General features: G+C 36.2%; 1 protein-coding gene across 11 annotated transcripts in view; it reads right to left on the bottom strand.

Annotated features, from left to right (window-relative positions):
• Positions 1–16,510, bottom strand: part of CACNA2D1 (calcium voltage-gated channel auxiliary subunit alpha2delta 1) — a 489,928-nt gene that overhangs the window by 111,236 nt on the left and 362,182 nt on the right. For all 11 annotated transcript variants that reach the window (XM_017523103.2, XM_017523100.2, XM_017523102.2 and 8 more), the window contains exon 8: positions 1,177–1,246. In XM_017523103.2, coding sequence (XP_017378592.1) covers positions 1,177–1,246 — 70 coding nt within the window. The remainder of the gene's footprint in view (positions 1–1,176; positions 1,247–16,510) is intronic.

Below are 16,510 nucleotides of genomic sequence, written 5' to 3'. Positions count from 1 at the left end.
GGCAGAGTTGCAGGTGTATTTTCATGGACTGCAAACCTGGCTGATGCCTAGTATCTTAACACTGGTCCAGGTATGCCACTCAATGGGAAAGACAGGACATGTCTGCCACTACCAAATGGCACCTAGCTTCTAAGTCTCCTTCAAAACAACCAATTCCTGAATCCAAACAAGATGATTGATATTAGTTTTTACCTCCACTCAACAACCCCATGGCTCCACAGGAAGAATATGTACATTATTAATAACTGTCACTGTTAAACATGGTTGCTGTTGACATAAAATTGCTACTGGGATATTTAAAAGGGCCTCTAAAACCCTTTAAATACATGACTTTGGAATCAAACATTATGCTTCTTGGAATTTGTCTGAACCCTGGCAAAATGTTAGAAATAACTTAAATGTCCAATAACAGGGGATTTCATAAATAAGTTACCATACAGTCTTCGTTCAAATGATGGTATGTGTCTTTTCTCATGAATATATACTCAAAGTTATTGATATGAAAAGTGTGGGATACAAAGCACTATATTGTATATAATGTGAACTCATTTCTTAAAATCTACACATTAAATTTTTAAAAAGTAAATAAGATACAATTAAGTTTTTTTAAAAACCCAAAAATTAACAGTCGTTTTCCAGCAAGTCCAATTATAGATTCTTGGTATTTTTCCAGTTTTATGTTAGGAGAACGAGCTGCTTCAGTAATGAGGAACAAATAAAACTTCATTTTGGAAAAAAATAAAAGGTAAGCTATATGAACATAACAAGGGGCACCTTTTACCTTGGGGCCAGTTCTCATTAGTTCACTGCCAGAGGCAAATTATCTCCTACTTTATTTCATCTCTCTGTTAGAGCTCTACTGCAAGCAAACTGGGAGCCCTGCAATAGAAATCCCCAGCAGCTAAGAGATATAGTACTGAGATTGAATATAAAAGTTAAAGTGGTCCATTTGAAATGAATGTGATTAATGGGTTCGACTATATTAATTAGCATTACCTACTAGAACTCATCATTTTCATTTACCTTTGCCTATATCTACCAATTTTTAAGTCAGATCACTTTCAATAAGTAGATAACAGTCATCCTAGCAGTAAAAAGATTCCTTCCAAATTTTTAGAAAATATGTATTTTTTCTTTGTCTATTTTATCTTTTCATAGCTAGGTAAAAATTCTTACCATGGTCTTCTGCGTACATCATAAAGGTCGATCTTGTTTGGAGTTCTACTATTATCAACCCATGGTGAAGCTTAAAAAAAAAAAAAAAAAAAAAAGAGAGAGAGAGAGAGATATTAAATCAAAATATTAGGTAAAACTTTTTTTTTTAAATCACAAAATGCAATAGATACATAATTTCACTTACATACTTCAATGTTCAAATGGGAAATACCATTTTTAAGCCCTGATATTATATTCCTTTAACATGGAAAACAACACATCAGTACAAAAGGAAATCAGTGACAGTCAATTCTCTTTTTACATGTTATTTCAGAAATAAATTTACACATACAGGTTTTCTGGGTGCTAACTTAATAGGTTTTACTAGGTGTCCAGAGGTTATAATCGTTTTCCTCTCTAACAGAAAACTTATGTGCTGCTAATGAAAATTGTGCTTTCAGTTATTTTCTCCTTCTATCTTTGTTCAATGCCATACTCTCTAGGTCTCTATAAGACAGCTGTTTTTCTTGCATTCTTATGTAATAACATAATTTTACCTAGTCCATGATAAAATTATATTAAAAGGTCCACTGTATTTAAAACTCCATAAAAAGCTGTTTTAAGTTTACTGTAATGATATGAAGTAATTCAAGCAGATTCAACAATATCGTATGACGTTCACACCCCTTATCATTTTGCAATAATCAGAAAAAAACTTCATCTAGTTGTATTGATTTTTTAATGCCATTAACTTTATTCTAATTGATATGTACTTTAATTAAAATAGTGTACAAAGCTTTACATGCATGCATACCTGAAACCTAATGAAAAAAACAATGCTGATGAACTGGACGATAATTTCATGTTGAAGAAGTCCCGGTCCTTGAACATGTTTAAACATATGACTCCTGAGGAAATTCCCAATTCCTATGACTTATGTTCCACATCAATTTTGCTATTTATTTTTTGAGAAACTATAGAAATTATGAAGAGCTTTACTGAGAGTCAGGCTTATTAGACAACTAATTTGGCCAGTTGGGATACGTCAAAAACTATGTACAACTAAGCACTTCCTTGACTGTGAATTTTTTTATTAGTAGCTACATTAAACAATGATTTATTCATTTTAAATGACTAATTACATTTACGTGAAGTAGTAAGTTCAGGTAAATGTATACAGCACTCTCCCAACAACCATTACTGACACAGTCGATGTAACTGAAATGGCGAATTTACTGTAATTTGCTTAACTTGCACTTACAGAAAATGTGGTAGTGTTAGAATTAAGTAAAAAGCACTCTGGTAGACATATCAGTTCACTTTCATTATTCCTCTGTAATATCTGACTTTCCAAGATAGGGTCTTAGTAATATCTAGAACTATAGAAATTGTATCCTACTTTCAGTACCATGTTATGCTGATTACACATTTACTGCCTCTCTCTTCCAAATGCACCCTTCTACCTTGCTCTACGAAAATGGATCTGGGCCCTTTAAATTCTTTTCCTTTATCAGATGGCACAATTTCAAGGTCTGCCTGCAAATGAAACAAGACAGACACTGAATGAGAAAAAGGATTTTGCTTCCTCATTCTGGTTGTTTGCTCACAGGGTCTCGCAGCATGTGCTGCTGCCTGGTGTCAGTCTCCTGCACTGTCTGTATATTCTCCAGATCTCAGCTCCTACAGTGCTGCAGTTTCCCCAGATTGCCTACTCCTGCAATATGGCCAGCTTCACCCACCTCTAATTCTGTCACATGTAGCACTCAAGCCCCGCCCCTCCCCCAGGTATTTCTGTAGTGAAGACCTTACAAGGAAACACCTGGAACCTCAGAAGGTAAATTTCCAGCAAATCCTCTCAGTGTGGTATCACAGTGACTTCACCTTGCTAGGCCATGACCATACCCTCTACAAGAAGGTGTGAACCTCAGCCCAGGGGAACTGGGGGATTAGGAGCTCTGCTTTGGGCACTCTATTTCAACCCTGGAGGCACTTGTTATGACATATTGGATTATATAATATTATATCTGGTATTCATATATCCTTTAGAGTTCTCTGTACTTCTAGCCAATCCCTCATTACTCCAATGTTGTAGATAAATTTTTATTAAAAAGTAAAACATTCTCTGTTCAAAACATTGTATTTTTTCTCTCTCCTGATTGGACCAAGACTGACAAATGTATAGGGTAGATGAGGGAAGGGATTAGTGACCACTGCCAATATGACAGCAGCAATCCTGAGTTAAAAGTGGTCAGCAATGAATCTGATAAAAAACTTAATAAAACTGGAATTTGAAAGTTATGTTTCAATTGGATTTTTTGAACTGTTTACTGATCACATTGATCTAGGATTTTTGTTTTCACTACCATTGCTAACTGAAATTAACTGTGATATATATTACTACGTTCAATAAAATGTATATCTTTCTTTAAAGAAAGAAAAAAGTGCAGAGGCTTTACAGTATGAGCCAAACTATATTTTAATATTGTTTATAATCTTAGGTAGTATGTATTTTAAATTATTAATAATATTTTCTTAGAAGTTTTCTGAGATATTTACTCTTAGGTAGTATCCTTTGATTAAACCAAATTAAGATAATGTTATAGTAAAATGTAACCCTATAATTTCTTCTGTGATATTACTAATTCCCTTGTTGTAAAATCCCATGTCATTCCTTATATAGGACCAGAATTATGATGATCAAGAAATAAAATGGGTAATAACCATCCACTGTAATTCCCTAAAATAATCAGTTTCATAACCATGCACAGTGGAAGCTACATGTTTAGAGAGGGAATGAAAGCTCCTAAAGTCCATGTAAAAAGTGAAATGTTGCTCATTTTAGATGACCTTTTAGGTTCCAGAAAGATTTGGGGATGGCAGAAGAAAAAACTGAAAATGACAGCACACAATGTTGGCATCTCCTTTTTGAAATGCCATCATTCAAGGTGCTAATAATCATTTACAGAAATGTTTTCTCCTGATCAAAAATGAACTGTTGGTGTGTGCTTTATTAAATCTACTGGTCTACCATCTAGTTCACATGATACATAGAATGTATTACAGCAGTTATCAAATTGTTGATTTAAGCAGGTATTTACTTGTACATTAACTCAGAATACTGATATGTGATAGGAAAATATTCCTGAGAAAGTACACAGATTTTAGAGCCATTTTCTGTTTAATATGATCTAAAAATAATAGCAAAGTACCCGTTTTTTATTTCAGCTGCTAGGAAAGAATAAAGAAAATAATGATGCATTGAGGACTGATTCTCTTGGTAGATGACAGCTAATTGCATTTCCCAACTAACAAGCTCAAATGTATTTTTCTAATTCTAAAAACTTCACAGTTTTAGTCTCATGAAAATTTTAAAAAGTAAATTTCATACACTCAACAATGCCTTTAAAAGTCACTCCTGGTCCTTTGCCTAGATCTAATTGGTGGGTCATTATTTTAGGCTTGTCTCAATCATCTCGTACAGAGTATTAGTCACGGCTCTGAAGTGCAAGCCAAGATAATCAACTGAGACTATTTCCAAGGCAAAATTACTTCACATAAATGTGTACTGCATAGCTCAAAAAGTTTCCAGAAATTTGAGTGTTGCTCAATTACTATCCTCCCAGAATGGATTCTCTACAGTCCCTAATTTGCACCATGGCTCCAATAACCAAGTTCAGGGTAGATGACTCATTAAAAGAATGTGGATTATACTCACACCAAGGTGCCAAAAAATCTGGGAAAGCAAATAGCTAGCCTTTTCAGATTTTGAGTTATCTGCTCCCCAGTAAAACTTTTAACCTGGGAAATACTTGAAATACAGGAACAAGATTCCATATTAGTCATGGTGATACCGAGCCTTAATGAAAAATCTGAAATCTTTTGTATCTTAGTAAAGTACTTCTAACTCAAAGAGCAGGCTAACTTGTGCAGGGTATGGAGGGTGGAAGTGCACGCAATAGATTCTGCTCCAGGCAGTTATGCAGAGTCTTAAAGCTGGTAGAGCTTTTGTCTCCTTCAGCACTTGGCTTCCAAGGGCATCCAGGACATTGGGCTTGCAGCTGCTAGATGGAGGGAGGAAGTATGGAGAAGACACACTCAAGTCCTAACAATCTCAGGCTGGAACTGTCACGGAACACTTTCACTCATTTTCTATTGGTATGAATTTGTCACATGGTTCTACACAGACAAAAAGGAGGTGTGAGAAATGCGGTCCCTGGCTAGGCAGTCTTTTTTAAAAGGAAATTTCCCAATGGAATGAGAAGATAGAACTTTGGTGGAGAGCTAGCAACCCTGGTCACAGGTACAAATGTACAATTTAAAAATGAGTAATATCCAGTACCTATTAGAACATCAAATTTTCTGTACTCAGCAATGTCTTCAAGTAATCTACCATGGATATGACAATGATGAGGATAAGCTAAATTTAGAACCTAGCAAATAAATTAAACATTCCAGTATTAAGAATTACTTCCAGACTAAATTTTAGGACTGAGGTTGCTTGTACAAGAAATTTATTTGTGAAAAAAACAACTAGAAGCCATCTGGGCATTGTTGTTGATGTTGTTTATGTAACTAAAGAAACCACAAACCTAGTCTGCAGAAATGTTGTAATTGAACCCTAAAGCAAATTTGGGGCTGTAAACCTGCACCAGTAACCGCAAGTTATAAAAGCTTTTTAGCCCCAAGCACACCCCTTCAGATATGTCACAAAGTGTTTTAGAACAGAGAGTTACTCCAACAGAACACTACCAGAAACAACGAGAAGGGCTAACCAAGAAATGTAACTTTACACAAAAGTAGGATATCTTCGTATTTCTTGCCTGATAGAATGGGATGGGGTGAATGGGTCAGTGAGTGTTCTGTATTTCTCACTCTCATTTTACAGATGAGAGTTTTTAATCATAATTACACAGCAGATATGACCAATGTGTATTATATATTTAGGCAGCAATGGGAATAGGGTAGAAAAAATAGCTGGTGTCACACTGCATTGTAGGTAGTCAAATTAGGAAACATCCTATCTGATGGACAGAACTGCATGTGACCCAGAGATCCTGGATTTTACTCACTTGTTGGAACTTTGAGTCACCTATGGGGATTTGCTGAGTGTGTTCTACACGTGGGGAAAAATGGTAAGCACAGATACTTCAGATGCCAGAATAATGGACTGTAACAGGGCTTCCTACGCATTTCCTCCTCCTTCCTTCTAGTAAGAGTCCTCAGGACTGCCCTGCCAGAAACTATACTTCTGTTTCTTTTGCCGTGATGTGGCCATGATATCAAATTCTAGTAGATAGGGTGTGACCAAAAGTGATATATGCATGACCCTTCAATCACTCTTGTTGCCTTCTGCTAATTTTCCTGTCTTCTTTGGCCTCAAAAGTTCTATGGTGGTGCTGAGCCTATTTTAATCAGACAGATGAGGACAACAACCTAGGGAGTGGCAGATGGCTGAAACCTCAGTTGCTGGACAACATTATGGACCAGGGTGACCCTAAGCACTGGTTTATCTGTTCGGTAGGATTTTACCTGAGAGTATTTTTTAAATGTTTCTTTTGTGATATTGATTATTAAGTAATTGAATCAGTACCTTGATACAGGTCAGGACTTTTCTGAATCATGCCAACCTGGGTCAAGTATTAAGCTATGAGAATGCACAGGAGGCAAAATCTTCACAGGGTGTTTCGAGTAACTGACGGAGTACAATTGGAATGTTCATAACACAAAGAGCTGATGAACGCGTGAGGTGATGAATATCCCCACTAACCCTGACATGATTAATACACATTATATGCCTGTATCAAAATTATATACCTGCTATGTGTCCACAAAAATTAAAAATAAAAATAAAAACTTAAAAATCTGCTTCACTGTATTGTTCTCATTGCCACATAGTTTTAGGAGAGTATTATTTGGTCCCCAGGAAACTGCTTATTGCTATATAATACTTATAGTGATTCCCAAGTAACTGGCACCAAGTAACCAGTTACTTTTGAAAAGTAACAATCATTCCCAGATGAAATTTTCAAATGCTGAATGTCTAAAGCTTTATGGCTTAGAACCATTAAGGAGATTCACAGGCAGAAGATAAGACTGGAAAGCAATCATTCCAGGTGAGTAAATGTTAATATAAAGACTCTATTTTCTTGTCATTTTGACATTGTTTTCCCTGGTTGGATCTAACCTAGTGTAGAACTTAAAATCATGAACTTGGGAACCAGCCTACCTGGATTTTTCACTGGGTGCATGAATTTGGGTAAATTATTTCACCTTTTTTCAGTAAAATGGGACTAATGACGGCACTTACTAGGATTACAGCTAAGACTTAATGAATTTTACACATAAACACTTAGAACCACAGTTGGCACAAAATAAGCACTCCATTTATAGATACTTGAAACAGTATGACTGAGTCACTGGACCTACTTATAGATGACAGATTTTTAAAAATGAAAGATTTTTATAAGATATGCTTAGATGTTAACCACTTAAAAGCTTGTTTCTGTGACTAAGGCTCGAACTGGATACTTTTTCCCCATCTGACTCCATCTTCCTGATGCAGGCTGGTGTTACAATAAAATTTTCTAGGAATCTAAACACTGACTTCATGATACTATCCTCAGAAACCTCACGGAGAACACTGACATAGCAAAGAGGACAGGATGGGTGAGATGGCAGACAGGGCCCTAGGAAACAATAACTCTGTATTCAATAACATTTTCCAACTGCTTGTTCTCCTTGATTCATTTTTGTTTAGAAACTGATTCTCTAAAACTCTACTCTAAAACTCTCTTTCAGTTCTAGTACTTATGATCTTGACTTATTTAACCAGCTTAATAAATACCTATTATCCACTATATGCAAGGAACTGTGTTAGGTGACATGAGGCATACAAATATGTAATAAACTACCTCTCACTTGCATACGCTGCAATGGTTTTTAAAAGAGCATATGCAAAACACATCTGGAAGAAGGTAAAATTTGATATCTATCATAATATATACATAAAAACAAAATCATCTGAGAGAACAAAATTATCTTGCTTTTGGGAAAGTCTTCATATGACTATTGTTGCCCAGGCTGGAGGGCAGTGGCATGATCTCGGCTAACCGCAACCTCTACCTCCCGGATTCAAGCGATTCTCCTGCCTCAGCCTACTGAGTAGCTGGGATTACAGGCATCTGACACTATGCCTGGCTAATTTTTGTATTTTTAGTAGAGATGAGGTTTTACTATATTGGCCAGGCTGGTCTCAAACTCAAAACCTCAGGCGATCCTCATGCCTTGATCTCCCAAAATGCTAGGATTATAGGCATGAGCCACCGTGTCTGGCCCTCTATATCATTTTGAAATAATTTTACTAGCTCTTTGTTTGCATTATATTTTAATGTGTTTATAAGTTTTCCTTTTCCTTCACCTGTGAGTTCCTCCAGAGAAAAATCTTCTCTTACTGGTTTTAGAATCCTCAGGATATTTCAGTTTTTTCAGAAACAGGAGCTCTGCCTTGTTCTTATCAGTCTTTTCTCCTTTGCCCGGACTTAAATTGATTGATTTAATCAAATAATTTTGAATTATAATTTTGTTTCTGGGCAGAGAGACTCAATATTCTGGATATTCAGATGATATCACTGTATTGGTTGGAGAGTGACTTTTTGATATTTCCACTATAATATTTCCAAAAGTCTTCAATAACTTCTTTTTTTTTTGAGACAGAGTCTGGCTCTGTCACCAGGCTAGAGTACAGTGGCATCATCTCAGCTCACTGCAACCTCCGACTCCCTGGTTCAAGAAATTCTCCTGCCTCAGCCTCCTGAGTAGCTGGGATTACAGGCATACAACCACGCCCAGCTAATTTTTGTATTTTTAGTAGAAATAGGATTTCACCATGTTGGCCAGGATGGGCTCGATCTCCTGACCTCATGATCTGCCCACCTCAGCCTCCCAAAGTGCTGAGATTACAGGCGTGAGCCACCATGCCCGGCCTTCCTAACTTCTTATAGATAAACAATGGGCAGAAACCCACACACACAAACATGGTATTACAACCAAGGATAAGTCACCATCATTTCAAAAATAAAAGCCCTTATTACAAACTGCATTACTGGTAATTATAAAGATGCGAGATAACACACTTAAAACATTTTTACTTAAAGGGATAGCTGTGTGTCAGCAGGAGTAGCAATCAAAAAGCACAAGTTGAGCAATTAAATGGAATACTCAATAAAGTAAGAGTTACACAAATATTTAATCATTTAGATGTCCCTAATGTAATAATTAAGTAACTTGGAAATAAACATGAGCCCAGTAAGTTCTATAAGGCAAGTGTTGGAGACGATTTACTGGGAAATAATGTTAGACATGTGCTACATAGAGAAAAACATGAATTCTGACAGAGAAACATGTTTCTTATTTTTGTATGCAAATAAATTCAATTATATGACAATAATGACATCGCTAAAAACATAAAACAAACTGTTTCTACAGAAACAAGTTTCGTGGTTTTGTAAGTCAAAATCTTAGATGATGGTGATAGTAATAGATTTTTTTTTAAAGTTTATATTTAGGGTACTTGAGAAAGTTCTTAAAACATCTGATTTTTTGACAGAAGATCTTTTTAATTTTTCATAATCAAGTATACTGAACATAAATGAATTACACAGCAAAGATGTTTTATGCATCTAAAAATGAATGGCATCAGTATGGAAATTCGGTAACGCGTAAAGAAAAAAGAGATTGAGAGATATATCTTAGAGGTCGAAAACAGCTAAAGCATCCTATTTACCTATGCTATCCTGTGAGCAATAAGTCATTTAGTCAGTTTAAGTGTGGCTGAATCCATGGCTGACCATAAGGCCAACAATTACTACAACCCTTATCTGTGAAAAAAAAGACAGATTCTGGTAAGAGACAAGGTTATAGAAAATGCAACAAATGTGAGGCTAGAAAATCACCTTCATAATCAGGATAAATTGAGAATTTTAAAACAGTATGTCATCCTTTTGTGTATATGTAAGATGTATCCCCCACACAACACAATCAGTGGATAGTATATAGCAAAGAAAACCATATGATACAAAGCCAGTGCTTGAGCATAAACAGAGCGTTTTGTACCCCGCTGTGAACACCTCAAACTTTACTGTTCTAAGTTAAACTCATCACTTTACTCCCAAAATAAAAATAGTTTTGATTTTTAATTTTAGTAAACAGTTTTAATATTCTCATCCATTCCACTTAAAAATGTTACTCAACTTATAGTCTTATGTCAGTCATTAAATTCATTTTTAAAAAACAATAAAATCTGATATCATTTCTATTCAAGAATTCTTTTTTAATTCCTATTTGATCCCTTGTTCAGGTCTTAAAAATTCCACATCTGACCATTAAAATAGCATATCCTCTGGTCAAGCTCCTCCATCTTTCTCCTTCTCATCATAATAATAAATGCTTTAATCATAGCATTACAGTGCCCAGAATGTTTGTGGTACTTTGCCTACATATTAAATCCCAAACATTCTGGTATTCAAGGCCATGGAATCTGCCATTAATAAACCCTTAGATTCAATATTACTTTTTCTGTAGCAAGCTATTGGATTAACTGACCTCACTAGTCTCCAACAGAAGTTGTTCATCTCCTCGTATTTTTATTTTATGCCATTTTTCCCTCCAGAAACGTTTTGCCTCTTCTTCTTCTTCATTGACTTGATTTTCAATCCAAAGTTCATAAACCTCTTTTATGACTCTAATGCATAATTACCTCTTCTTTTTCATAATTTCTATAGCAAATCTACTGCTATGATCTAAGTGACTTGGTATTTAATTATTTAATAATTTGTATTGAAATCTAAATTTAAGACGTATTTAATTTAGATGTATAAGTTTTGACTCCCTAATTAGATGTAAATTTTTTAAAAGGCAGAAACAACTTGCTATTTTAAAACACAGATGTGCACTGGTAACCAAAGCAGAGATGCTTTTTGTTCCCCAGTATCTGTTTTCTACTTCTTACTTAGTGCAGCCCCCTGCCTTTTAGCTGGATATGTGGACATTTTGAAGGTAACAAGGTAACTATGACCAAGAGACCGCTAAACTCTGGCCAAAAACCAATGAAAGAAAATGCTTTAAGTGATTGCCAGAAAGTTCCCTTAAAAAGGGGGCATGAAAGAATACCATTATTTACTTCTAAGAAAGAGTACAAGTAACAGTGATAGACTCTAATGCAGAGGCCATACTCAGAGAATGACAGAGTTATGAGATCTGGGGTGCACAGGGTGCAGACCCCTTATTTGTATAGTTTCCCTACCTGTCCCAGTCTATGTTAACTCTGACATGAGTAAAAAACCAAACTTCTATAGTATTAAAAATCACAATTATTTTAAATTTTCTGTAATTGGTAGCTAGTAAGAGTCCTAACTAATATACTGGACTTCAATAATTATTAGCATAAAATGTAATGATCAGTTCAATTTAAAGTTTGTTTATATAATGATTAATAAATGTATACATTTATAGTTGAACTATGTATCCATAAACAAACGTTAAAGTAAAAAAAGAAATCAGGCATTTTTAGAGATAACTGAAAGCAGTACTTCTATAAACTTCATAAATGTTGAGGCGCTACTGCTATCCCGTTTTCTTCAAATTGGCTAGAAATGTATCAAAAATGCTCTGTTTATGACTAAACTTTGAAAGGTATTCTTTGGACTACCTTATCATCTGCTGTTTGATGCTTAAAATATTCTTAAATTATTGCTCAAAAAGTGGCATACAATTTAAGAACTGTTGGCTACCTGTATTAAAAAAAAAAAAAAAGTCACTCCATATACTTTATAACAGATTCTTTTGCATTTTATTCTGCAAAATCCTAGCAGAAATAGCAACAGGAAGATGTTTCTTAGAGGTCTGCTTTACATTACCTTAACATACATTAGGTCCATTTATTATAATCTCATAGTTTTGAAATTAACAAATGAGGTAGGGCAGGGAAAGAACAAATAATTACTAAGACATTAAGTAAATGTCATATGGAGATGAAGTAGATTTTTAGTTTTCTCTCTTTCTTAATAAATACAACTAATTGCCCGAAAAAAAGAATAAGTGCTGCCTACATTGGCATTTCAATGAGCCACTGATTCCTAATTACAATCCCAATTACTGCAGCAATTGGTACAATTTCAGGAGACATTAATAGGTCAAATGAGCAGTTTGTATCATGGTTTTTATGATGCGTAAGAATTCACAAAGTTGATAGCTATTGAAAGCAGTTTTTAATACCAGTAAAGTTAATTTATACAAATAAGTTAAGAGTTCCTAAAGGAAAGAACTTGTAAGATAAACTGATTTTCCAATGAGCACATATTCAAGGAAGACATCATTAAATATCCTAATCATATCTGTGCCATGAGCTAGCTGTATGACTAGGGCAAGTCTCTTTATTCATCCTGCGAAACCAAGACTGGATGTAGCAAATGCTACAAACAGTAGGCTACAAGCAGATATAATTAGTGCTTGCTTTGGAAATCATTTTGTTCAATCATCCCAAGTTACTTATGAAGAAATAGGTACGGAAGCAGAACATGACTTAAAGTACAAAGTGATGCTGATGACAGTTTTTATATGAACCCAGAACTCCTTACAGTGCAATATTCCTTTTATTATAACACACAGCCTACTACCGTCGGAGGAAAGAAGAAAGAGGAAGAAGAGAGAGGTGGAGAAAGAGTGAAAAAAAAGAAGGGGAGGAGAAAAAGGATAGACACCAATGATTTTCATAGCTTATTTCCATGTACTTCAATGAAATTATAAAGAAGGTTCCTGTTCAGTCCGAGGACAAATGTTAAGAGTTTAAATCTCCACTAATTACAAAACTACTTTTTTGAATCAGCACTGCATAGGGACCTTTATATTATGCTAGCTCTAGAGATCTCACTGGAAGTCATGTTTCTATGTATTTTAAATAATCTGATAACTGAAAATCATGAGAGTACTCTAACTTTCCCCTACATCTGGGCAATATGCTCCAACAGATTTAATGCTTCTTATTCTTTTAACAATTCTACAATTTAAGTATTGTTATCTTCCTTGTTTCACAACTGAGGTCAATGAGGATTTTCCAATGGTCATCATCATACAAAGTGGTGGAGGTGGGGTTTATGTCCTGGCTATCTGGTTCAAGAATGTAATTACTGTCAAATCTAAAAAAGTCGATCCTGGCTGGGCATGGTGGCTCACGCCTGTAATCCCTGCACATTGGGAGGCCAAGGTGGATGAATCACCTGAGGTCAGCAGTTCGAGACCAGCCTGGCCAACATGGCAAAACCCCGTCTCTACTAAAAATACAAAAATTAGCCGGGCATGGTGGCATGCACCTGTAATCCCTGCTAATAGGGAGGCTGAGGCAGGAGAATCGCTTGAACTCAGGGGGCAAAGGTTGCAGTGAGCCAAGATCTCACCACTGCACTCCAGCCTGGGCAACAGAGTGAGGCTCTGTCTAAAAAAAAAAAGTCAATCTCATAGAATACAGAGTCAAATGGTGGTTACCAAAGACTGGGGTGGTTACAAGCAAGGAAGAGATGTGGAGATGCTGGCCAAAGGACAAGTAACTACAGTTGGAGAGAAGGAATAAATTTAAGAAATCTATTATATGAAATGGTGACTTTAATGATGATATATAGGCCATAATAATAACTATGATAAGTGAGGCACTTGTTAATTAGATAGATTTAGCCATTCTACAATGTGTGTGTGTCAAAACATGTTGTACATAGTAGTGTTACCCTTCAATTAAATTTTTACATTTTTTTATCATTATGGATACATAATAGGATACAAAATATTGATGGAGTAAAAAAATTATCTAGCTAGCTAGCTATGTATCTAGCTATCTAAATTGCTCACCCACCTCATGGTATGTGGCTGTGCTCTAAGCAGCACATTAATAATCAACAAGAATATTTTTTAGGTCCTATTGTGAATCAGAAGGTTCTAGTTCCTGCAAAACATTTCATTTTCAATAGTTCTGTGGCAAGTATTCTTTTACACAAATAAAAATAGGTAGCTTACAGAATTTAAAAATGAAAATTATAAAATTTTATATCTGTATGAATAGACTCTACTTGATCTTTACAATACTGTGAAGTAATGGGGAAGTTGACTTTCCCATATTACAAATGTAGAAACTGAAAGCCTGAAAAAGAAGGTTGATGAATTTAGCAAAAAGAAGTACAAGACAATCAGTTAAGTCTGATTTTCAATAAAAAATAAATACTGTCTTAGTAAAGGTATAACCCAAATATTGCATGAAGCATAATTATACTAAAAAGTTCTTCATTGCTTATTTGAAATTTACATTTAATTGGACATCCTTTATCATATCTGCTAACCCTTCAGAAAAGTGACCTAAGGCCATCGGCTAAAATCTGTGCCTTCTGACCAGTTTCGCTATGTGGTATTATTGCTTGACTTTATGACTTAGTCATGTTTAGATTCCTTCCAGAGTTCTACTTCAGTTTCTTTGTCAACTCACTTGTAAACTTCAATTATGTTCTTTAATGTCCGAGATAAAGAGAAAGCTGCATTTAGGCAAAATTATTCTAGTTGACATGTACTATTGTAGATACGCCTACTGTTTCCTATTTTCAGAGTACTTTTCATCATATTATCTCATTGATCACAATAACCCCCAGGGGATAAACTGAGAAGTTATTAGTGTTCCAATTTTTGAAACTTGATGATTAGGACCCAGAAGGCTTAAGAGATCTACCCCGGTTACCACAGGTTGTAGGGAGATACTGGCCTGATGGTCTTCTATGTGAAATTTCAATTAAGCAGAAGTAACATATATGCTGTTTCCACTTACCATTAAGATAATCAAAATACTGAAAGACTATTTTTGACCTCTGGTTTAACATAGAATAAACATAGAATAAAAATAAATATAGTCTTTCTGTATTACTTTGCTTCTATCAAAATGATATAATCAGAGAAGTATATATAGTCTATCAAAAAATTTTTTTTAATCGCATCATTTAAACAAAGCTTTAAACTTGGTGATCATGTTAAATGCGTTGAAAATACAGTCTTTCAAAAACAAACACAGTCATCCACTTTAAAAATTATAACATTATCTTAATGTCTTTACTAATGACTTGATTCTATTATATCATTGTTGTCATAAAGAGCAACTCTGTAACAGATTCACTAAACTAAAATTGATTCAAGTGTATTCCACAGCAGTCAAGTGCACTATTTTACAGACCGTCCTGTAACAGGTAAATGAATTCAACCTGACTGTCATTTAGTGAGTCAATTTGCTTGCCAAACTCTTACTTAAAAACTAGATATTATGAATGGGCACAGGGTTGCTTCCACACCTAATGTTCTGCAGAGACTGATGCAGGACTTTTCTCCATCACTTTGCCAGCTGGAGACCTCCAGCCAGTGATGTCCCTACCCAGGCCTTGCTTGGGCCTGGGTTCCCCACAGGAGACACCCCATCTTCCCTGCCTGCTGGTCAGCACCCAGCCTGCACTCTGGCGTGGATCCCATGGCCACCGCAACTGCGCACTCAGCCCTTGATGGGAGGGAGTGTGTGAGCAACTGAGTGCAGGCTCCCATCAGCTATTCCAAGTGCTGGCACAGAAGCAGGCTCTGTACGGGGCTTGCGGCTAGACTAGGCATGTTGCAAGAGACTCCTGTGGTGGACTCTGGCACCCTGAATGGGGGAACATGGTGGTGCCCGGGCAGGGGCGCCCCTGACCCTGAAGCATGCATTGCAGCATGCTAATTAGCTCTTTTAGTCCTGCTATCTGCAGCCTGATGGCGGTGACACATTAACACCTCTGTCAGTCCCTTGCTTCACTCTGGCCCACGGCTCCCATTGGCTCAGCCCTGCCACTGCTTCCTGGTGTGTTGGGCAGCTGCCCTCCACCAGCAGATGCCAGAGGGCCATAGTGTTACAACCTTCTTTGCACCCACATTCTGTGGGTCTCACATTCTCATCACATGTCCAAGAAGAATGAGGCAATGCTGACAATTGATGGGTGGGGAGGGCAGAGAAGAATCTTATTGAGCACTGAGGAAGCTCTCAAAGCAGAGGAATGTAAGGGTCGTCCCCCACCTGATGTTAGGTGGTCTCTCGCTCAGTGTGGCTGGGTCTGGGGCTTTTATGGACTCAGAATGGGGAATTCATGTTGAATGGTTTGTAAGTATACAAAAAAGACTAAAACAAAGGCACCACTCAAAGGTGGGCATGACAGTGTAAAAAACCAATTAGGAAAGGGTAGGTGTTTGTAAAATAGGTGAAGGGTGGGGATCAATCAGAGGAAAACATGTCAAACAAGAAGAGAGGTTCTCAATC

Source organism: Cebus imitator, unplaced genomic scaffold (assembly GCF_001604975.1).
Source record: "Cebus imitator isolate Cc_AM_T3 unplaced genomic scaffold, Cebus_imitator-1.0 Scaffold26, whole genome shotgun sequence".
Taxonomy (NCBI): Eukaryota; Metazoa; Chordata; class Mammalia; order Primates; family Cebidae; genus Cebus; species Cebus imitator.
The sequence above is the reverse complement of the archived record's forward strand: the minus strand, read 5'-3'. Positions and strand labels throughout refer to the sequence as shown.